The 19176-nt window shown below is 43.0% G+C and overlaps 1 protein-coding gene across 2 annotated transcripts in view; it reads right to left on the reverse strand.

Moving 5' to 3' along the window:
- TIAM1 (TIAM Rac1 associated GEF 1) overlaps nt 1–19176 on the reverse strand; it is a 118186-nt gene that overhangs the window by 3354 nt on the left and 95656 nt on the right. The window contains exons 1-12 of one of the 2 annotated variants that reach the window (XM_075171113.1): nt 16418–16766; nt 12742–12921; nt 12231–12299; nt 11825–11950; nt 10060–10168; nt 7689–7868; nt 7443–7561; nt 5553–5661; nt 3938–3996; nt 2860–2962; nt 2007–2094; nt 1001–1173 (exon numbers count right to left, since the gene is read on the reverse strand). In XM_075171113.1, coding sequence (XP_075027214.1) covers nt 1001–1173; nt 2007–2094; nt 2860–2962; nt 3938–3996; nt 5553–5661; nt 7443–7561; nt 7689–7868; nt 10060–10168; nt 11825–11950; nt 12231–12299; nt 12742–12921; nt 16418–16504 — 1402 coding nt within the window. In that variant the 5' untranslated portion in view covers nt 16505–16766. Of the gene's footprint in view, nt 1–1000; nt 1174–2006; nt 2095–2859; nt 2963–3937; nt 3997–5552; nt 5662–7442; nt 7562–7688; nt 7869–10059; nt 10169–11824; nt 11951–12230; nt 12300–12741; nt 12922–16417; nt 16767–19176 lie in introns of those variants that run through there. The other variant, XM_075171107.1, reaches the window with a different exon arrangement.

Genomic DNA, 19176 nt, shown 5'->3' on the forward strand with positions numbered 1-19176 from the left:
TCTGCAGAATTCATCATGCAAATGCACCAACGAGCCAAACTGAAAGAAGGTTTGGCACCTACAGCAGATTAGCCCCACAGGCTGATTGAAGAAGCACTGTGGTAAAACAGTTGCATTTTGGCCCTCCTTGGACTTTTCTTCCTTACGATTTTAAGTGTCTCTGAGGCAGATGGCTAGCAACACCCCGAGTGAGAAGCCATGCTGCGAATGTTATTGGTCTGGCCTGCCCATTACAGAAGAGGAACAGAAAGCCTGGTTGTCTACATTGCTGGATCTAATGAGCAGAAAAAAAAAAAATAAGTAACAGACCAGAACAAAACACGCAGCGGTGCCGTGTACTTTTCAGTTGAAAGCAAATGTTTCTTCCCTCCATCATCTAGTGGTCTGAAAATGAAAACCTGCTTTTCCCTGGGATTTTCTCATTGCTTTTGCCTGAAGTCAACTGAAAAGGAAAATCCATGGTTTAGGACAGGCCATTACAAAAATAATAGTTTCAAGTGCATGCTTCTCAAAATGTGAGAAGTAGAAGCACATGCCCTTTAGCAACAGAGCTGAAAAGGCTAAAATGGAGGACATACAAGGCTATCTCTTCAAACCAAGCCACTCACTCGGGGGAGCCGATTTTTCTTGTGCATTTTAGTTTAAAAGTGCTAGGGTTAGCTCAAAATTCTGTACATGCTTTTAAGAAATATGCAGCGGGCTTCTGCTTTCTTCAGCTGAAACCCATTTCCAGATTAAAGCGCACAGCCAATCGGTATTGACAGGAATCCCATTTCTTCCTTCCACGCCAGAAGGACTGCTCTGAAGCTGAGCCTTGAGTGCAAAGCAAGGTAAATAGAGGCTATTTAAGGCTCTCAAGGAGGTGAAGCATGGAAAACCAGCAGTTTTTACATAAACAGGAAATAACGCTAATCCTAATATACAAGTAACAGACACCACCACATGTCCTACAACGGTGCTGGGGTTACTGGGATCTTGAAAGTCTGTAGCCCTACAGTACCTGCCCTGTTCATGGCTGGCCTTGCACCTTTTAGAGCACACAATCTTTTTCCACCAAAAGGAACATATTGCTGGGATGAGGGCAAACTTTCGGTTTTAAGAAGCTGCCTTCTGTGTTTATCCCGCAGAATCGAGTGCACTGCCTTCAGAAAGTCCTTCCTGTGTTCTGGTGAACTGAAAAATAGGCGAGAATACAAAAGGCAGCGTTATCTCTTGGGAACTGCTAAAAGCTTGCTGTAAATGAGATAAATAATGACCAGTTCTGGCACGCACTTCCCTCAGAGAAGGCTCAATTTAATACAGTATTTTCAAAGCAAAGCTAGATCTATAGTCATTGCAATGGACATCCAAGGAAACAAATACACTGTTCATTAGCAAAACATTTAGCCATTCACCCCTCTCGAGGCTTCCTTTTCCTCCAATACCAACCACACACTTCACTTTGTCCGATACACATCAAGCTGACCTATGGTGGCTAATTAAATCTCAGTTTGTCTCCTGTAAACACACAGCAAGCAGAAGTCCTGCAACTCTCTACTATCTAGCAGTAGGAATTGGCTTGGTATCAGCTCTGTTGATGAAGTACCAAGTTCTTATTTGAACTGTAAAACACATCAGGGCAACCACCACAACGAAGATGGACAAGGTGTACTTAAGGAAAGGCAATGCCCTAAGAGCAGAGGTTGGAACTTGGTGGCATGAAAGGTACCAGCTCAACACGACACATTAGCAGCTACCTGGCATAAAGATCCAATGCTGGAGCTTAACTGGATGTGAACTTGTGAAAGGAAAATTGTAATAAGGGTATTGCCATAAAGGTGCAAGACTGATCAAAATATATGCTGTTATTTTAATGCATTTTAAAAAATTCTGCCTTCCAGAAGTAAGCTTTTAATACCCTCTCCCCACTTCCCCTACTGCCTGTTCCCAGACTGCCTTCAAGGAAAGACATAGGCAAGCTGGGATCCAGAGATGCAGCTGCCATTGAAAATACGGAATGCGCTTACCTACAGCAAAGGTGAAACGTTCTTTCTGGCCTGCCTTCAGACTCAGATTTAACATGGACAATCTCACATACAGAATTGGTCTCTGCATCTAAAGTGAAAAGCAAGCAGAACTTCATATATCAGTTTCTCATATTTAATCTCAATTAGAGTATTTTTTCCATAATCCTGAAGAAATGGTTTAAGACTATCCAGGACAACACATAACACACTGCAAATAATATGAACTCATGGCTGAAAGGCAGCAGTGGGCAAGTGACTAATGAAACAACAGACTCTTAAACTCACCAAAATCTAGTAGCATTTTATGCATTCACCCAGCCCCATAAAAATATGAATTTAAAAAAAAAAAGAAATCAAGCCCCAGCTTTTCAGGTATTCCATAGAGTACTGTCACATTTTACAGCTACCTCCTATGTTCTTTCTGCTTTCACTTAGCGCAAGATGGTTTAAAAGAGCGCAAATGGTTTAAAATTTTGAAATTTTTAATACTATAAGCTTCACATGAAGCCATCAACCACAAGAGCAAATATTCACTAGCTTTGCTGTCTCACAGCTGCAAGATTGCCTTCCAGTCTCCAGAAGAGGAACAGAGAGAACCAGAGTCAGCAACAACTTTGCCCTGTTTTTCCAGAACCCTGCCTGGCTTCAGAAAAGTACTGACAAGCTGGAGATACACAACTGAAGCTTCTGCCCCTTCATCTCTCTCCAGGGCTATTGTGGATGTTGAGGTTGTGGGTTCCTTTTTCAGGCCCCAGAAACTGCGTACACATGTACTAAGGACAAACATTGGTCAGCGAACTCCCCCAGACCAAACATTAAGAACTCTGCCAAAATCACGCAGCGGGAACATTACCTGCACTTGCCAACGCTCGAACCTGCAGTGCTTCTAAAGGTATCATGTGGCGAAAGCGGAACGGATCCCAGTCTTCATAAATTGAAGCTCTATGTGATCCTCCCTGGAAGAATTTAAAAATACCGTTAGGAAATGAGACACCTTGGCATAGTCAGACACAAAAGTTTCCTGTGCTTTTCACTGAGAATGTCCAGCTAGAGACTTGTTGCAATTCTTATTTTCTCACTACAACATCTTAGTAAGCAGCATCACTGAAGTGCCTATCTATGATGATCTTGCTAAAATCTAGACAAAAGCAACCATTAGGCTAATCAACTCTTATCAATGCCTTCCAAAGTCATTCGAGACCAATGCTGCATTCTCTCCTCCAAGTACACATATACCCACAAACATGCATTAGTTTTGCTTTAGTCACTCCGAAGTTATCTTGTGGCCAGTTGACTTTAACCATACAAGCATTTCAAATCACACTTTGGTTTATGCCATACGTGGGAATGAAAAAGTTTTCTGTAATACTATAAACTGTGTTCCCTATTGTAGCAAGGCATGTGTTTACTGTCAAGCTTAGGCTTTAATTTTTAATCCCAGAATCCAGTAGGGTCCTCTGATACATACTGTAGGCACACCTAATTTAGCTGAGAGCAGCCAGCACTGGCTCAGTGGCATGCCAACAGCCACAACTGAAACGAGGGCATTGTGTTTCACTAAGAAAGTTGACAGACATCAGCTCTCATATTTGATTCATATACACTGACCAAAAAGTCAAACACAGGAGAGACATTCAAGGTGATACCTTGTTTCATGAAAGTCCACTCCACAGCATGGAATGGATGTGGCAGGCAACATGAATGACTAGTCCAGCAGAGAGCAAAGGATAAACTAAATGAACGCTTGCAGACCACTGTGCCTAGGCTGAACAGCAGGCCACTCGGCTTTACCCAAAACCTCAGCTGTGTGGCAGAGAACAAGGATCACGTATGCAAAAGCGCACTCTGCCTCCACAGCTTTATGGAAAGCAAATCTTGATCGTAGCACCACAAATGCACACAGCATCACCAAAATAGTCTGTGCAACTTACAAGTTTCTTCTTCTGTTTGGAACCATCCTTGTATACAAGGACCACAGCAGTTTTGAATACTAGAGGAGAAAGTTAGAAAGAAAAGCCATGTAGTCAGTAAGGTTGGGAACGGGTCTCCTCTATGCCCAAGCACACAGACCTTTCAACTCCTCAGACAGCCCTCCCCTGAGTCAGGGAGGGAAGGCAGAGTAAACCTCCCAGCCCTCTTGCATATTCTTCCCCAAAAACGCAACAGCTTTCACCACACAAAACCACGTTACTTCAAACTTTTAGAGTTTCAAGTGATTTTAAGTTACCAGTTATCGGAACAACTATTCGAACAGCAACAGTTCTATATAAAAATCCAGAAAACTTTTAATCCCCCTGGCTAAGTTCACCTCAGAGAAATGAGCAGCATCTAGCTACGTGCAGCCAGTCAGCAGATGAGACTGCGCTTGGACAGAATTTGAACCCCTCCCAGGTGGGACAGGGGTCTATACTGAATTAAAAAGTTAGCACCACTGGCAGGCAGAGGTGTAATCCGATTCCTCTTTTGCCACATAACATCCACACAGAGCTGGAATTTGTCTTTCAAGACTCCAGTTTTCCTTGTGATCTCTTTCTTCAGGCCTCAAGTGCACCCTTTGTTTTCAGGTTGAATTGCATGGACACTTAATTTTGGACATTTTATGAAACCAACTTAAAGATTTTTGGAGTAATTAAGAGTTACTGCACATTCCTAGCAGCTTTCATGAGGCCACTTAGCTTCAGGGTGTGACCAGGTGCTTTCCCAACTTACAGGAAAGCAGTCAATTTTTATATGCTTTTCCAGAGCAAAGCTGAAAGAGTCTTCATTTGTTATCTGTTTGGTATAAAACAAAAACAAAAATAAAAATCACTGGCTTCCTAACCAGCATCACTTTCTGGAAACAACAAGGAAAAAAGCCCATTGCGTGTAAAGAAATTTAGGAACAAATAAATAAAATAGAGCACACACTGCATTACTTGATATAATTCTGAAAGTAAGAGAGATGTCATTTAGCCAATATAAGCTATCATGTACCTTTCCAAAGGACCATACTTCAATGCAGTGGAAAGACCTTGAGATCTATGCCAACAGCAGTTTCAATTTCTAGTTTGGCCACCCAAGATAGACTACTTGGAGGGACAGACCACTTCAAAGCAACTCACTGGGAATCCTGGCCTAGCTTTTAAGCACTTTTTAAAGCTTAGATATACAAGTTCTTTCTGGCAAAACGCACGCAGAAAAAAGGCAAAGCCTCTGCAAGCCCCCAACCCATTCTAAAGGATGTGAAGTAGAGTTACTTGGCTTCGATCAGACTACTGAACTGTATCTTTTCAGAGACAAATAAATACCTTTCTATATTGCTCTCAATTCATAGCCTTGGATATGGGTTTAAGAATCTCTTGCACTATTACAGCAGTCATCTCCAAATTCTTCACCAGTTTTAGATCAACACAGAACAGAATTTGACCATTGCAGAAAAGAGAGAAATACGGTTTTAAGTCCCAGCCAACCTTGTAGAAGGCAATGCTCAACTACCTTCAACAAGTATCTGCTAAAGCACAGCTGACAGTCTTTTAGGCATCCAAAATAAATTACTAGGGTACAAACCAAATGCTGCCAGCTCAGGTTCCTTCTTCCATTTCCCCAGTGAAGCAGGAGGATTCAGCCATATCACTGTATTATGCAAGAGTAAGTCCCCCATTGAAAGGTCTGCAACCTGCCAACACAAACGTATGCACAAAGACACGATGTGTAATCAGTTCAAGAAAGCTTACTTGAATTTTCAGGTCAAGAAAACTTGCCTGAAGTTTATTCCTAAACAAACAAAAAATGCCCCACAAGCAAACTTTTGGAATATTTCATCAGATGACTGGAAGCATGTGCAAACAGACTGTGGCGGTTAGCAATAGATGCATGTAACTCCTTAATTGGAGAGCATAAATTAGGAGAAGTCAAACTCAGAGTCCGGCTCTCATGATTTGGTGGGAAGTCAGGGCAAAACACAGATGTTTTCCTTGCATTTTTTCTCCTTTGTCCATCTTTCTCCCTACCAGTTTCTTTCTATTTTGTTTGAACATTTAAGCATAGCCCTCATCACACACACAGTTTGGGGTAGAGTTTAGAGACCGCATCATGTGAAGCAGTCAAAGCACTTCCTCCCCACAGTTGCTACGGCTCTTGATTTCACCCAAGAGGCTCATCTGTGGAAACCACGTTGCTGGAAATGGACTAATAAAGGAGTTCATAACAACTGTTGGAAGATGCCTACTAATATGGCAGCAACCGGATCTTTGACTTATGGTCTCTCAGAGTGGAAAATTGAGGGCTATCCCCAGTCTAGGGGCCATGTTAGCCCATTCCTCCACCCTCCTCTCAGTGAAGTCTGGCTTTTGCCAAAGGACGCCACGGATACCATCAGCACAACAACCTGAGGTCTCCTCGATAACAAGAGCAACACTAAGATATGTGTCTGTTCTCCCAGATTAACACCAAACCACGATTGCTCTCCCAACAGATGTCCTGACACGCTCTCTCCACCACTGCTTGCCAGCACCAACCTAGTCTCTGCCCTCTACTCACCATCTGATCCTCCTTCCCCGTTGCTGCTATCCAGCTCTCACACTCAAAGCTTCCTCAACATTACTCAATCCCAGACCTCCTTTACCTTGTAGCCAATTCCTCTGATGTTTGTTCTTCATCCTGGCTGTTGGCAAAACCCCATTACCATTCCTTCATATGGTCATGTCTGTCTCCAGCTTTCACCCACATCACTGCTCCCATCAGTCCTTTAGTGTGTCTCTACCTCTTCCTTGAGTCCCCCTTGACCTTACTCCGTTCCCCCTTGCTGCCCACCACTCTCCTTCACTGCGCCGCTGGACGGCAGACCTACGTTTTACAGTAAATGGAGAGTCCAGGTCTCAGTCTGAAACTTCAAGACACCTTCCACGGGTTTCTGAGATGGTCAGCCAGGAGTGAGCCACTCTGGATCTTCACGTGTTTGCATATGCACCATATGAGACATCTAGACCAAAGCCCAAGGCTCTCTCTCATATCAAGCCCACTTAACACACTTTCTAAAAGAGAAACAGCAGTTTCTCACACACCGCAACTCACATTTTGATCTCTTTAAAGTGGTTAAAGAGCTAAGTACAGACTTGCCTCAGCATGCCAGTCCACTCAGACTGGTGGGGCAAGATTATTTATGTGGAACGAGGAGAGCCAAGACATGGACATCAAAATAGTGAACTGCAGGTTGGGATGCGATTTTGACCCAAGCACAACACTGAAGGTGAATTAACCCACTACTTCTTTACATTAGTCCCACTCACTGAACCATACATGGAAAAGCAGTTTTTGAATTGGATTGGGATTTATCTGTTTGCACCAGGATCCACTTAAATGACACAGCACGAAAGGTAAATATTTGATACAATTTAACATTCACGCTACAGGCACCAAAATAACAGACTTTTTCTCTTAAATTTGATCATCTGTTACCTCTTTTTTATCCCCTGTTTGTTCTGCTATGAGTTGGTCAAACACTGCCCCGTATTCTTCATGGATTTTCTGCATTTCATTAATGTGGCTGGCAACTTTGTTCATTGTTTTTATGGCCACTAGAAGAAAGACAGAGAAATAGGGGAAGAGACAAAAGGTATTTTTAAGCCTCTGAGAGGAAGTGGGAGGAGGAGGGTTCCAGATCAGAGATTAAACAGGGAAGAGCAACATAGGTTAGCTCCTTACCATCAAGGTGATAATGTTCTTCGCTGTCTACGTCAGTCAGAGCAAAGAGCTCCTTCAGCAGCAGAGGGTACTTCAGTATCCGCTGGATGGGTTTGATGAGGTAAGACTCCAGCGTCGAGGAGTGCTGCCGTCGGGGATTCTGAGCATCCAGAAATGCCTTGAAAGCAGTGTCTGTCTTGGCTGGAAGATTAAAATGAAACGACTGGATAAATCAAGAATCATAACAGCTGCCCTGATAAAGTGACTTCCAGCTTTAAATTCAATCATCCAGAGACATTTTGCAAGGAAGTGCAGATTTATCAGGTCCACAGTATTAGATTTTTTTGAGTTACTGACACAGTATTAGATTTTTTTGAGTTACTGACACATTGCCACAGATATGCTATTTATGATTTAACAACAAGCACACCCACCTACCATACCAATACATGCAGTTTTTAATTTCACTATCCACAGTATTTCTGGCCTTGCAACTATTTTAGAGCAGCATAAATTGTTTTAATCATCTGTTTCCTTTAACAAAGGCTCAAATTGAATATTTGTAAGAAGTCACTACTCATGAGTCTGACAGGTGCACTTATAATATTGGAGAGTCTGGTTATTGTTACCTCATTAAACCTTAAAATGCAGTACTGAACAACAACAACAAAAACCAAGAGCTAGTAAGGAGGCAGGAAGCAGTAAACTTATGATAGTACACCATATTTTGGGAGCACAGGCAGACTGGACACCTGGTCGCTATCATCTTTCTACCTGACTGCTACTGAATTTATAAAAATACCATTTTCTCTGTTGCTCCCTCTACTAGAACATAAATTTGTACAGGGAGGGATGTATGGAGCAGGTGGCATTTTTAGACATACAAGTTCTTCAGGGCAGGAACAATTCCACACAATTGCTTTTATTAGAGCTATGTCCCCTGCCGAGGTTGAGTGGGGTTTTTTTGCAGACAGTCACCTGATTTCAATAAAGCAACTTCAGTTTCAAATCCAAAAGCCACCTGCACCTCAGCCAAGGACACCAAATTACACTTGAAATACACTCCCAGGCTTTTTAAGAGATTTATCACTGCAATAAAATTTTAAGTTCTATTTGTGCCATAGTTCAAGCACAATAGTTTATTGTTTATAAATACCGTCAGCAATGAAAAAGCAAAACAAAACAACCAGATCTACCTAGTTTACAGCCTTAACATTAAGGTCTAACAACATGATGCCAAAAGAAAGCATGGATGTGACTAGCAACAAATCATTTATTCATGTATTCCACAAAGCTGCCAAGTATTCTTTGCAGCATGGTAAATAAGAGTTTACAAGTAGAAATGAAAAAAATGTGCATAGCAAAAAAGAAAAAACAACACCCAAACCCACAACAAACCCCAAACCAACCAAGAAACAAAAAAAAAACCAAAATCTTTGATTGTCAGGCATCCAAAAGTTCTTTAAAAAAATAAGAGCTTCTCCCTTAATGGCATTGCTCCTACAAGTGGAACCATTTGTTTATTTAATGTCTTGGCCAAAAATGAATTGCATGAAGCACTGCTAACTCTAAGAGATTAACACTTTCATACAGGAAAAAACATTACTCCAAGGCAAGGAGGCCCATGAGCATTTATAAGCCAGACCACAGTTCGTTTATCTCCATCTCAGCAAGTCAAGCTCTACTAGGAATTCATACGTGGAAACTTCTCAGGCAAATTGGAACGAAGGTGAGAGAAAGAAGAGAGGGGAGAGAGAGCTTGGTGAAGTTAAAATATTTAGACAGCTTCCATTAAACTTTCTCCCAGGCTGATCCTCTCCTAGTGGCGGTCAGCATTCAACCACATTGGCCGGAGCTTCAGTGGGATTGCCACTAGCAAGGATTGATAGCACAAACTCTAGGAAGACCCAGAGGTCATTACAAGCGTCACTACTCCTGGTTCCAAAGTACACAGTGATCCATTAGCACACACCACATCGCCCATTTGTGAAATCTTTCATCCCCACATGACTGAAAAGAAACTGAACATGCCAGGGGAGAATAAATTAAGTGTGTGGGGAAAAACTACATGCGAGGTTAATGACCTCTTGTAACGAGCTACTCGGGTATCATCACATCAATGGTGGTCCAAAAACACCCATAGCACAGAGCTCTCTGTGAGCCTCTTGGGCCAGATGGACTTACTTCCCTGCTGCCGAGGCTCCTGGAGGGCACCCAGGCACCTGTGTGCCCCCATTCCCCTTCCACAACTTGCCCGGCATGGTTTGGGGTGCAGTGGTCACCTCTCATCATCCAAAAGGACAACCTGCGCCAGCCCAAACCAACGTGTCGCTGCAACATCTCTCTCTCTCTCTGCATGCCCAGGTCTGTTTGTCCAGCACACAGCTCTTACCTTTCACCAGTACTTTGGGGACTTTTGTGTGGCTGGCACAGAAGGCACTGTACAGCTTGAACCGGTCAGCGTAGTAAAGAAAGGATCCACCCAAGGAAAACAACACTTTCTAGGATTAAAAAAAAAGAAAAAGGCATTAGGAAAAAAAGCACATGGAAGCCAATTAGCTATTTTCCCTCCTGCCAGGTCACCTGAAGTTTCCATTTAGGTTTTGCATGACAAGACACTGCATTTTTAGAATGTTTTCACACCATCTAGCGAGAAACAGGCCTAGCCTTGCTGTCTGTATTCAGACTATGTGATTAACATCATTAGCTAAGTTCCAGTTAGGATGATCCGGAGACACCACTGACTATAGAGGGAACGAAGTTCACAGCTCCAGAACTGTATTTAAATGCCTGAGCTTAAAACCTTTTTGATCTAAGTAATGTCCAGAGGCCACAGAAAGGACTGGATGTATCTGACTTTGTAATGGATCAAGACACTAAGGAGCTGCAAGCAAGACTATTATCCCTCTGCACAGACACACCGAGGTCTTCACTCTCTTGAAAATGAGTCTGTGTTAAAGGCCAAACACAATCTTTCCCCAAGATGTCTATGCCACGGTCAAGTGTTTGCTCCGCTACCCACTTAGGAACAAGACAACATGGCGGGGGGGGGGGGAGGTGAGACAACACATAGGCAGCTTGCCTACAGTCAGCAGAGGGAAGCAAACTGCAGAACTGAAACCATGAAGCCCTGAAGTCCCATTTTGCACACTGCTTTCAGACTATGCCCATAGGACAGAACTGAAAGTGAAGTTGATGCACTTTTTATGGAAAGAGGTGGAAGCAGCAGCACTCAGAAGAGAGAGTTCTCTCCATAAGGAGGCTTCTTCCACGCTCCTCTCTTAAAGCTCAGAGCACACAGTGGTCACAGAGGCTTCTTCTACTAAAGTGTCTCTGTGCTCTCCATTAAGGGCACATTTCCTACAAAACAAAAGCTGTGTTCCAGTTATGCCAGGGCAGTACGATTGATGCTTAATTTAAACAAGCACCTGATGGCAAAGCCACACATGCACAAAAAACCAAATTCTTTCAGTAGTTCTTCCAGGGCTGTATGTTAGCTGAAGAGCAATCTCAGTGGAATTATTCTTATTTGCCAAGACACCCTGTCCTCTACCAAGGTGAGTGCTCAAAGCAAGAGTAAAATTCCCCAAAGACAGAACATTGTATTAGTTACTTGCCATATATCCAGTACATGATTGCATTGGAAATAAAACAAAATTTCTGTTTCCACATTTTCCTATTTTTTTAAAATGAAGTTTATATATCTTTAGTTTGCATTTCTACCTCTGATGCACATCTGCTGATAGCTGGAAGTATATGCCATATAGTTCCGCTATGCATCAAAAGCCCAAATACAGAATTCAATTTACAGTTCTGATCTAGTGGGTTTCTGAACTACTACATTAGACTAGTCAGAACAAAGATTTTATGTAACTTTCCATTTCTAGCTTTTCCTGACAGCCCAAGACAAGAAATCTGGCAGAAGGACAAGAATAGCATCTAAAAGCACATGGCGTTACAGATTTCTAGTGCTCTATATAGCTAAATGTAGCATAAACCACAATTGTAGCAGGATGTTTTTCAAACAGCTCCAGTATTAGCTAAAAATTCATCTCGAGTGTAAGTAGATGTAGGTTTTTACATGAACAGTGACAGCAGTCAGACAAATATAATGATGAGTGTTAAAGGATTACTCAGAATGTAAACAATGAGATTACCTTAAATTGCTCAACTTTTTCAAGCTTTTCCAGGTCTGGAACCAGCCTTACTCCATCTTCGAGAGTTTTCAAGAACTCTACCTGGAATGCTACCATTTCAGTCAGATTCCCAAAGAGAACATCCAGCTAATAAGAGAAAAAAAAAGCAAAATGCTGAAAAGCTAAATCATGTTTTCTAGAACTTCAGTAATTCTCAGTCCAATTGTATAATCAGTGTGATGTCAGGAAAAAAAATACATTATTGAGCAGTACCTTTATACTCTACTCGATCCATTATTTTAAAAGAAATGGAATTCAAAGTTTCTCCATAGCCCTTGCTCAGACAAGCAAGTCAATCCGAGGGGTGGGCAGAGCGGAGGGGTGTGCATAAGCTATCTAGCAAAAAGATAAGCAACAGCTAACATACCTCATCTGGTGTGAGGAACGTTTCTTTTTGTAGAGGCTTCAGGTATCTCTCCATTAGACAATTTAAGTCCTAAAAATTCAGAAAAAGATTCCCATGTTGGTTCCTCAAACTGCCTCTGAATATTTATTGAAGTGGCAAAGGTCACCATTTACCTAGTCTATGAATTTTTCCCTTTCACACATAAGAAAAATAATTGGATTTCACAGAATTTAAGATAGTAAAAGGAAACATTTACACAGTTTTACTTACAAAATCAGTACCGGATCTCATTGACCAGTGTTCCTCTGTACACCAGCTAAGTAATTTCAAAATGACAGCATAAGAATTTGGAAAGCCTACTTATTTCAGAGGTTTAAGTTACTATTCTAGGGACAGATTGTAGATTGAATGTAAGTTAACTAAGAGATACATGCATGAAACATAATTTGAAGTATTAGAAAAGAAACTAACAAAATTTTCCAGAAGGAGGAGAAGTATTAGTAGACTGAAACAACACATCGAGAACCCTTACTTTGACATAGGTGCGTTCTGTCTCGAGAAGTTCACAGATAACCTTTCGCAGTTTATCTGCATCTGTGAGTTGTCTCATGGTGGCCAGCTGGGGTCCTGTAAATTCCTGAGGATGAGCACTTGAATCAGAAGGGTTCATTTCATGCAGACTGCGACAGAAAGCAGCGACCTGCTCTGTACTCTTTAAAAAGAAGGAAGAGGAAAGACCAGCGGTAATATTTTAAGTAAGAGCTATAGGAACGATGGAGCTGAGAAGCCTCTGCAGTTAAACAGTTGCAGCTTGGGGGCTTTTTAACAGGCACCAAAGTCCAGAAGTGCACACATCATTTCATATATCTGTCTGTCTTATCTCTCAGTGACTGACTGGGGATAAGGGGAGGGCGGGGGAAGGAGGGAAAAAAAAAAAAAAGAATTGCACAATTCAAGTTAATTGAAGTGCTGTTCAGTAACGTTCCTGGTTTCAGATAAGCATGAACTTTTAATTAAAATAGGCTCGTCCAGCACTTAAGATTGAAAAACAAACAAACAAAAAGGCCCAAGACTCGGGAACGAAAAATGGCTGTGCAAACAGAACTGGCTGGGGCCCTCTGCCAGTTCCTTAATCTAGTTTGCAACAGTCCCGTGAATAGCTGTGTCAACATAGCCAAGGAGACAATCCGGAGACAGAAACCGTTTAAGCTGTTTTTTGGGGAAGCAGAGCCATCTGGGGAACCAAAGCCTCTCAAGGCTTCAAACGCAAGCTCTTTGGGAAAGTAATTGTATATCTGGTCTGTGTCTGGAAGCATGCCTTCTGGGGTGAAGTTCTTCCCCGTAAGTCAGGTTTTTCAGAGCTGCTACATCTAGCTGGTTTCTTTAATGTTTAATCAGCTGTCTATATATAAAAGACAGTTATCCTCTCTTCACCTTCTCATGTTAGATCATCTTCTCGCATCTTTCGTTACGCTGAAAAGTTTGGAGCGGGTATAGTCTCTGGTGTCAGTGACGACAGCCCCAGGCTTCTAGGGTTGCCAAAGCAGCAGCGTGCCCTGTCTCCATCCCTCCCAGAGTCCTGGAGGGGGCACGGGAGGGAAAAGAGCTGCTGCACTTGATCACACCTCTCTAACCTTCTGCGTCTAATCCTGCCATGGTACCTTAATCCAGATTTAGGACTTCCCAGCACTGCCGCTATAGCCCTCCAATCCATACTAAAACAACTTACCCAAAATTAGCCTGTTCAAACAGAGAATATGCAAAGAGAGGAGAGGAGGGGGAAAAAAAAAAAAAAAGGAAAAAAAGAAAGAAAGAAAAAAGCACATCACCTTGCAGTTTGGAGGCAGAGCCCTGCCCCCGGGAGATAACTTCACTCCCACCAGCTGGTAGCAACAACATCATCTGAAACCTCCACCACCCCACACCTTCGTGATGACCCAGTGCTGAAAAATGCTGCATTTGTTAAGCTGCACAGTCTGCTCACACATAGCTATTTTCCCCTCTCAGTGCACCTACAGCACTACACAGCCACAAAGCCCAAGAGGAGTATGAACCACGCTAGCGACAAGTAAGGGATTTCCTTCCATAATACAGTTGCTTTCCCTAAAGGTATCTTATGGCTGTAAATGCTCACCTGAGTGTACCACTGCAAGGCATATGAGTAAAGATGCTTGTTATGCAAAGGATAATTTTCTTCAGGACACAAGTGTAAGCAACTAATCGTAACTGGCTGTCTATACAAAAAGGCTTGTTGGACACAGTTTATTACAGGAAAAATATTCATCTTCAGTATCTGAGGTTTAACTCAGATGAGGAAGAAAGGAAAAGTGTTGTAAGTTGATGGCAGGGGGAGGCAGTGAGTTGAACCAGTCCATTTCCAACTAACTCAGCTTCTGGTAATGGCACATGTCAGAGTTGGATTTATCAGTCAAAGTAACTCCTTTGTTTCTCAGCAAGGTTCTATCTATACTCGCTGTACTCTTAAGTATATCCAAAGCATACCCAAACTTTTCAGTTAAGTTTACATTAGATTTCAACAGGTGTTCCCAACAGCCCCAAATCCACAAAGTGCAGTAGGTGAAAGCCTGGCTTCAGCGCAGGCAAAAAAACCTGCCCGAGTTACCTGCTCTCCTGGAAAGGGACAAAGGACTGACAATTAACAGATGTTAATCTGAGCCTGCAGAGACCCAGGATAGGTAGGGTTTTCCTCAGAAACATTTAGCTTTATTACAACTATTTCGTGAAAGAATATTTGAGGAAGGCATATCCAGTGACATTTTGTTGTAAGAGCCAAATGTACAATTAAAAATAGTTACAATGTATAAAGCAAGTATGGAATCAAACTCCAAAAATAAACCAAGTGTTTTAAGCAGTTTATGTTTGATACCCCGCAGACAGCTCACCGTCCTGTTCATGCACTTGCAGTAAGTTGCAGGGAAAGATGGGTCACCCAGAACGAGAGAACAAAAATCCACTTACACCATGAAACACCAGCTAAACACTAACAAGTAGCTGAAAATTGGATAACTGTCATACAGGCACGCTGTCTGTCCCAGAAGGAATAGTTACACCCATATGCCAAAAAGGAAGCGCAGAAGACTTTTAAGAGCCTTATCTCTGCTTGTGCACAGTTAACAAACTACTTGCTGACTTCAGCCATGCCCAGCTCCAGTCAGCAGCAGGGCTGAGCTCTGCCTTGTGACTGCCCGGCCCCACATCTTTTACTTATTTCCCAAGTATCACTCACCCGATGCTCTTTGGACAGATGAAAAGTGTCAAGCACAATAATGTTCACAAACCTGTTTTCTTGCTTGTTCATTGAACAAACTGTCTTGTTTCATTCCTGAACATAATCTTTTCTACCTTATATTTACTGTAAAAAAATCAATTTCTAGACAGAAAGCAGATGCCTATTGCACCCAGGGAGGTTCAGAACACGGCTATTTTGCTGAAAACTCTCAAAGTATTAATGAAAGCCTCTCTGGCCCCATTTTCCTAGAGAAAGCAGATAGACTAGGGAAGGTCTGGAACAGAAACACATCCCTTTATCTCCCAACACCAGCTCTGTTTGCCAGCTGCTACTACGATAGCACTGAACCAGGATTTCTCTAGAAGAATTACGGCATCACACTTCAGGCACAATTCTGCAAGCAATCCCATCTAGCAACCTTAAAATGAGATGAAGGGCTGGCACAACCGGGCTGTAAAGTGAAGTTTACTTTGCAAGTACATTAACCCCTCCTCTGCAGGGGGCTCAGCAGAGGAGCTAAGCTCCCATCCTTCCCATGCAGGAGGAGCAAGTCCTTAAACTCATCAAGCATGTTGATGCTGCCCACAGTGGGGAGTTTGGCTGCCTGCCCTACAGTTGTGAGAGTGGAGTGCCATTTCCTCTTGCGCTCACCGTATAAAGACATATGGGTGCCTGGGCATCAGGCAGATTGCCCCCTTGAATGGCATGCAGCACCTCTGTTCCACCACGGATGGCAAGCTCTAAGCAGTATTGATCTCCCAAACAAAACTCAGGCAAATTGCATCCTTTCATGCATTGCCAGGGCTGCTAATGACATTGCACAGTAACAAAAAGCCTCTACAGGGTATATACGTTACAGCTCAGCCTCGAGTTTATAACCTGAAAATTAAAACAGCATGGAAATTCGTTTAACTGCTAATTACTTAGACTAGTCACATTGCACAGGAGATCTGCTCACCAAATACAGCATACGGTACAGGGAGTCACCGGCTCTCCCAGCACTTTCGTTCTTGAGTTTACGGTTAACTCTCCAAAGAGCCGACATCGCTGGAAAGGCAGTATTGCCAGAGCTGTCACTCAGCTAGGAGGAAAATCCCAGTTCTCCACATATTCAGCAGATCCGAAAGGCTCTCCCACTCCAGACAGATACTCCGTGCTGCTTATTTGGCACGCAACACAGAAGACGGCCGCATTTTAATAAGGAAGGGCAGTGACCATATTTCTCTAAGCAAAGCCTTTCCGCATGTGTCATTTGCCGCCAGCCTCGTTCGCTCACCACACTAGCTGGAATGAAGAGTCAGCTACCAGTCGAAGCTGAGAACTCAGTGCTGCTTTTCATAGACTCATTAAGAGGAAAACTTCAGCAGAGAGGCTGAAATGCAGCAACGCAGAGATGAAGGCAGCCCAGGAATATAAATGTCTGTTGCCTGTGGCTGAGCACAAGCCGATTGGCTACGAACGGCACAGGCAAAGAATATTAAACATCTGAAGGGACAGAATTAAAAGAACTTAAAAAAGCCAGTTATGCTACTGGAAAACATACCCCTCAAACCCCTGTTTTAATCCTTTCACATCTATTGCAACACGTTGAAGGTTTTGAGACTTAATTCTGGTCTTGAATAATGCTGCAGAGGGAAGACGACCTATTTTCTCTGAAATACCTCTAAATGGTATAAGCATGTACACACACAGCCCATTACAGCACACTCCCTTAAGCACAAGTGCTGCAAGGTAATTAGCTTTCATTTCAAGAGGCAGATGTCTTTAATTAGAAACAGGGAGAAATGAGTATCCTGCAGTATTTTAACTGATGACAGTTTTAAAAACACATGCCTAATTAAATTCAAAGGACCATTACAGGAAAAAATACGCACAAAGACTGATCTTGAGATGCAACACAACACCTATCTTAGCCTTTGGTAACCTGCAACATTAAGAACTCACTATGTGTGTGTGAATTTTCAGGGTACCTCCTTTGAACCTCAATTTATTCTACAATATTTAAAAGGCCAAACAGTCAGGTCACCACAGAGGCAAGTAACCATTTAAGAAATCACTCTGGTACGAAATGTTCCCAATATTCTGTTGAACTGGAGACTGACACTGGGGCTAGTCTAGATTTCATAAACAACCTGAAACTTGAATTCACATGCTAGATGAAAACAAGCCTGAAGAGGTGGCAGAGGGCACGCTTTCCTTTCCCCCACTCTTCTCCCTCCCACCTCTCTCCTCCTCTTGGCTCGCACACAAAATGGGGAGAGAAGGGAAAGTCAGGAGCCCACCCCAGAGCAGAAGCTTCTGGGAGCACAACTCAGGCTGCTGTCAGTTGCACGGAAAGGAAGAGAGTTGCACCCAGAAAGCGCACCTGCTTGCTACTGTTTACATAGATTTCAAGCCAAGAGATACTGTACCTAAGAGGGCTGGTTGACGCAGGGAAGACATCGTGAAATTAGATAGGGAGCGAGTCCAGAGAACAACAGCTATCCCACGCCACTGCACTGCCAATGCCTCAATCCACCTTGGAAACCGGTTTCTAGTATTTTATCAGAACAGTTCTATAGACATCACATTTTTGCTATTATTATAATGATTCCTTTGACAACAGTGATGGAGAAGTAAACTCTATGTTATCAGGTCTTTAGGATATACAGAAGATAAGATTTTTCAGAAAAGGGAGGAATCCTCAAAGCTACTGGTGTACCCTCCGAATCCTTCACCACCATCAACAGCTTGAAGGCTTTTGCAGATTAAGAAACAAACGCACCACCACTAAGGCAACACACACCCACGTGCACACATGCTGGGCTGGGGGAAGGGAAAGAGACAGCTGGGAGGGAGGAGGAGGAGAAGGGAGACACGTTCGAGTACCTCCCACGTTATTCATCCACCTATCACCTACATGAGAAAGTTACAGGCAAATCAGAAGGGACCCAAGCCCAGCTTTTGGTAGGATTTCACACAGCTTACCTTCATAAAAAGCCTACCCGACCTGTGCTACAAGAGCAGATGAAGAAGAGCTGCGACGCTGCGTTCCTCTCCTTTTACCATGAATTATTAACTCTCCCTTAGGATCGCTTTGCTGGCTGGAGAGCCGGGAAGTTTCCTTGGAGAAGCTTGGAGCTCTCCTCCTCTGCAGCACTCTGTAAGCATCAGCAGACTGCCAGCACCACAGCGTGGAGCGGTGCTGTTTGCAGGATTAAGCCCTGCCTCAGGATCATGCTATCGCAAGGCAAAAGACAACCCAAACGCTATTTTCAGATCTTCAGCTGCTAATGCTGCATCTGCGCTGAAAGAAGGGGAACTCTGCATTTAGATGGGAGGCTCCAGTTAAACTGGATTTCCTCTCCTGCTCAGCAGTGAACGGATAAGAGCGCTCCTGCCCTGCTTTTGCCAAGAAGGGCGGCAAATAAAGTCAGTCTCCCTTGAACTCCACCATCCGAGGGAGACTGGAAGCTGTAGCAGTAATGGCGATACAGGAGAACATGCCCCTCCTGGTGGTACGAAGACAGAGTGTTTCACCTCCCACATACAAAAATAACCCGTATAAAACAGTGCTGAGGACATCAGCTTAATCTTCTGCACTATAATCCTAGGAGCATGCAAAGGTATGGCAGTGCATGGACAGGAAAACACCTTTGCTTTTTTCCTCACCGTACCAGCCGGGTGGTGACTTTCCATGGAGAAACACATATTGCAGACTACTTACTCCCCATGCAG

The sequence above is a fragment of the Calonectris borealis genome, chromosome 1, assembly GCF_964195595.1.
Source record: "Calonectris borealis chromosome 1, bCalBor7.hap1.2, whole genome shotgun sequence".
NCBI lineage: Eukaryota > Metazoa > Chordata > Aves > Procellariiformes > Procellariidae > Calonectris > Calonectris borealis.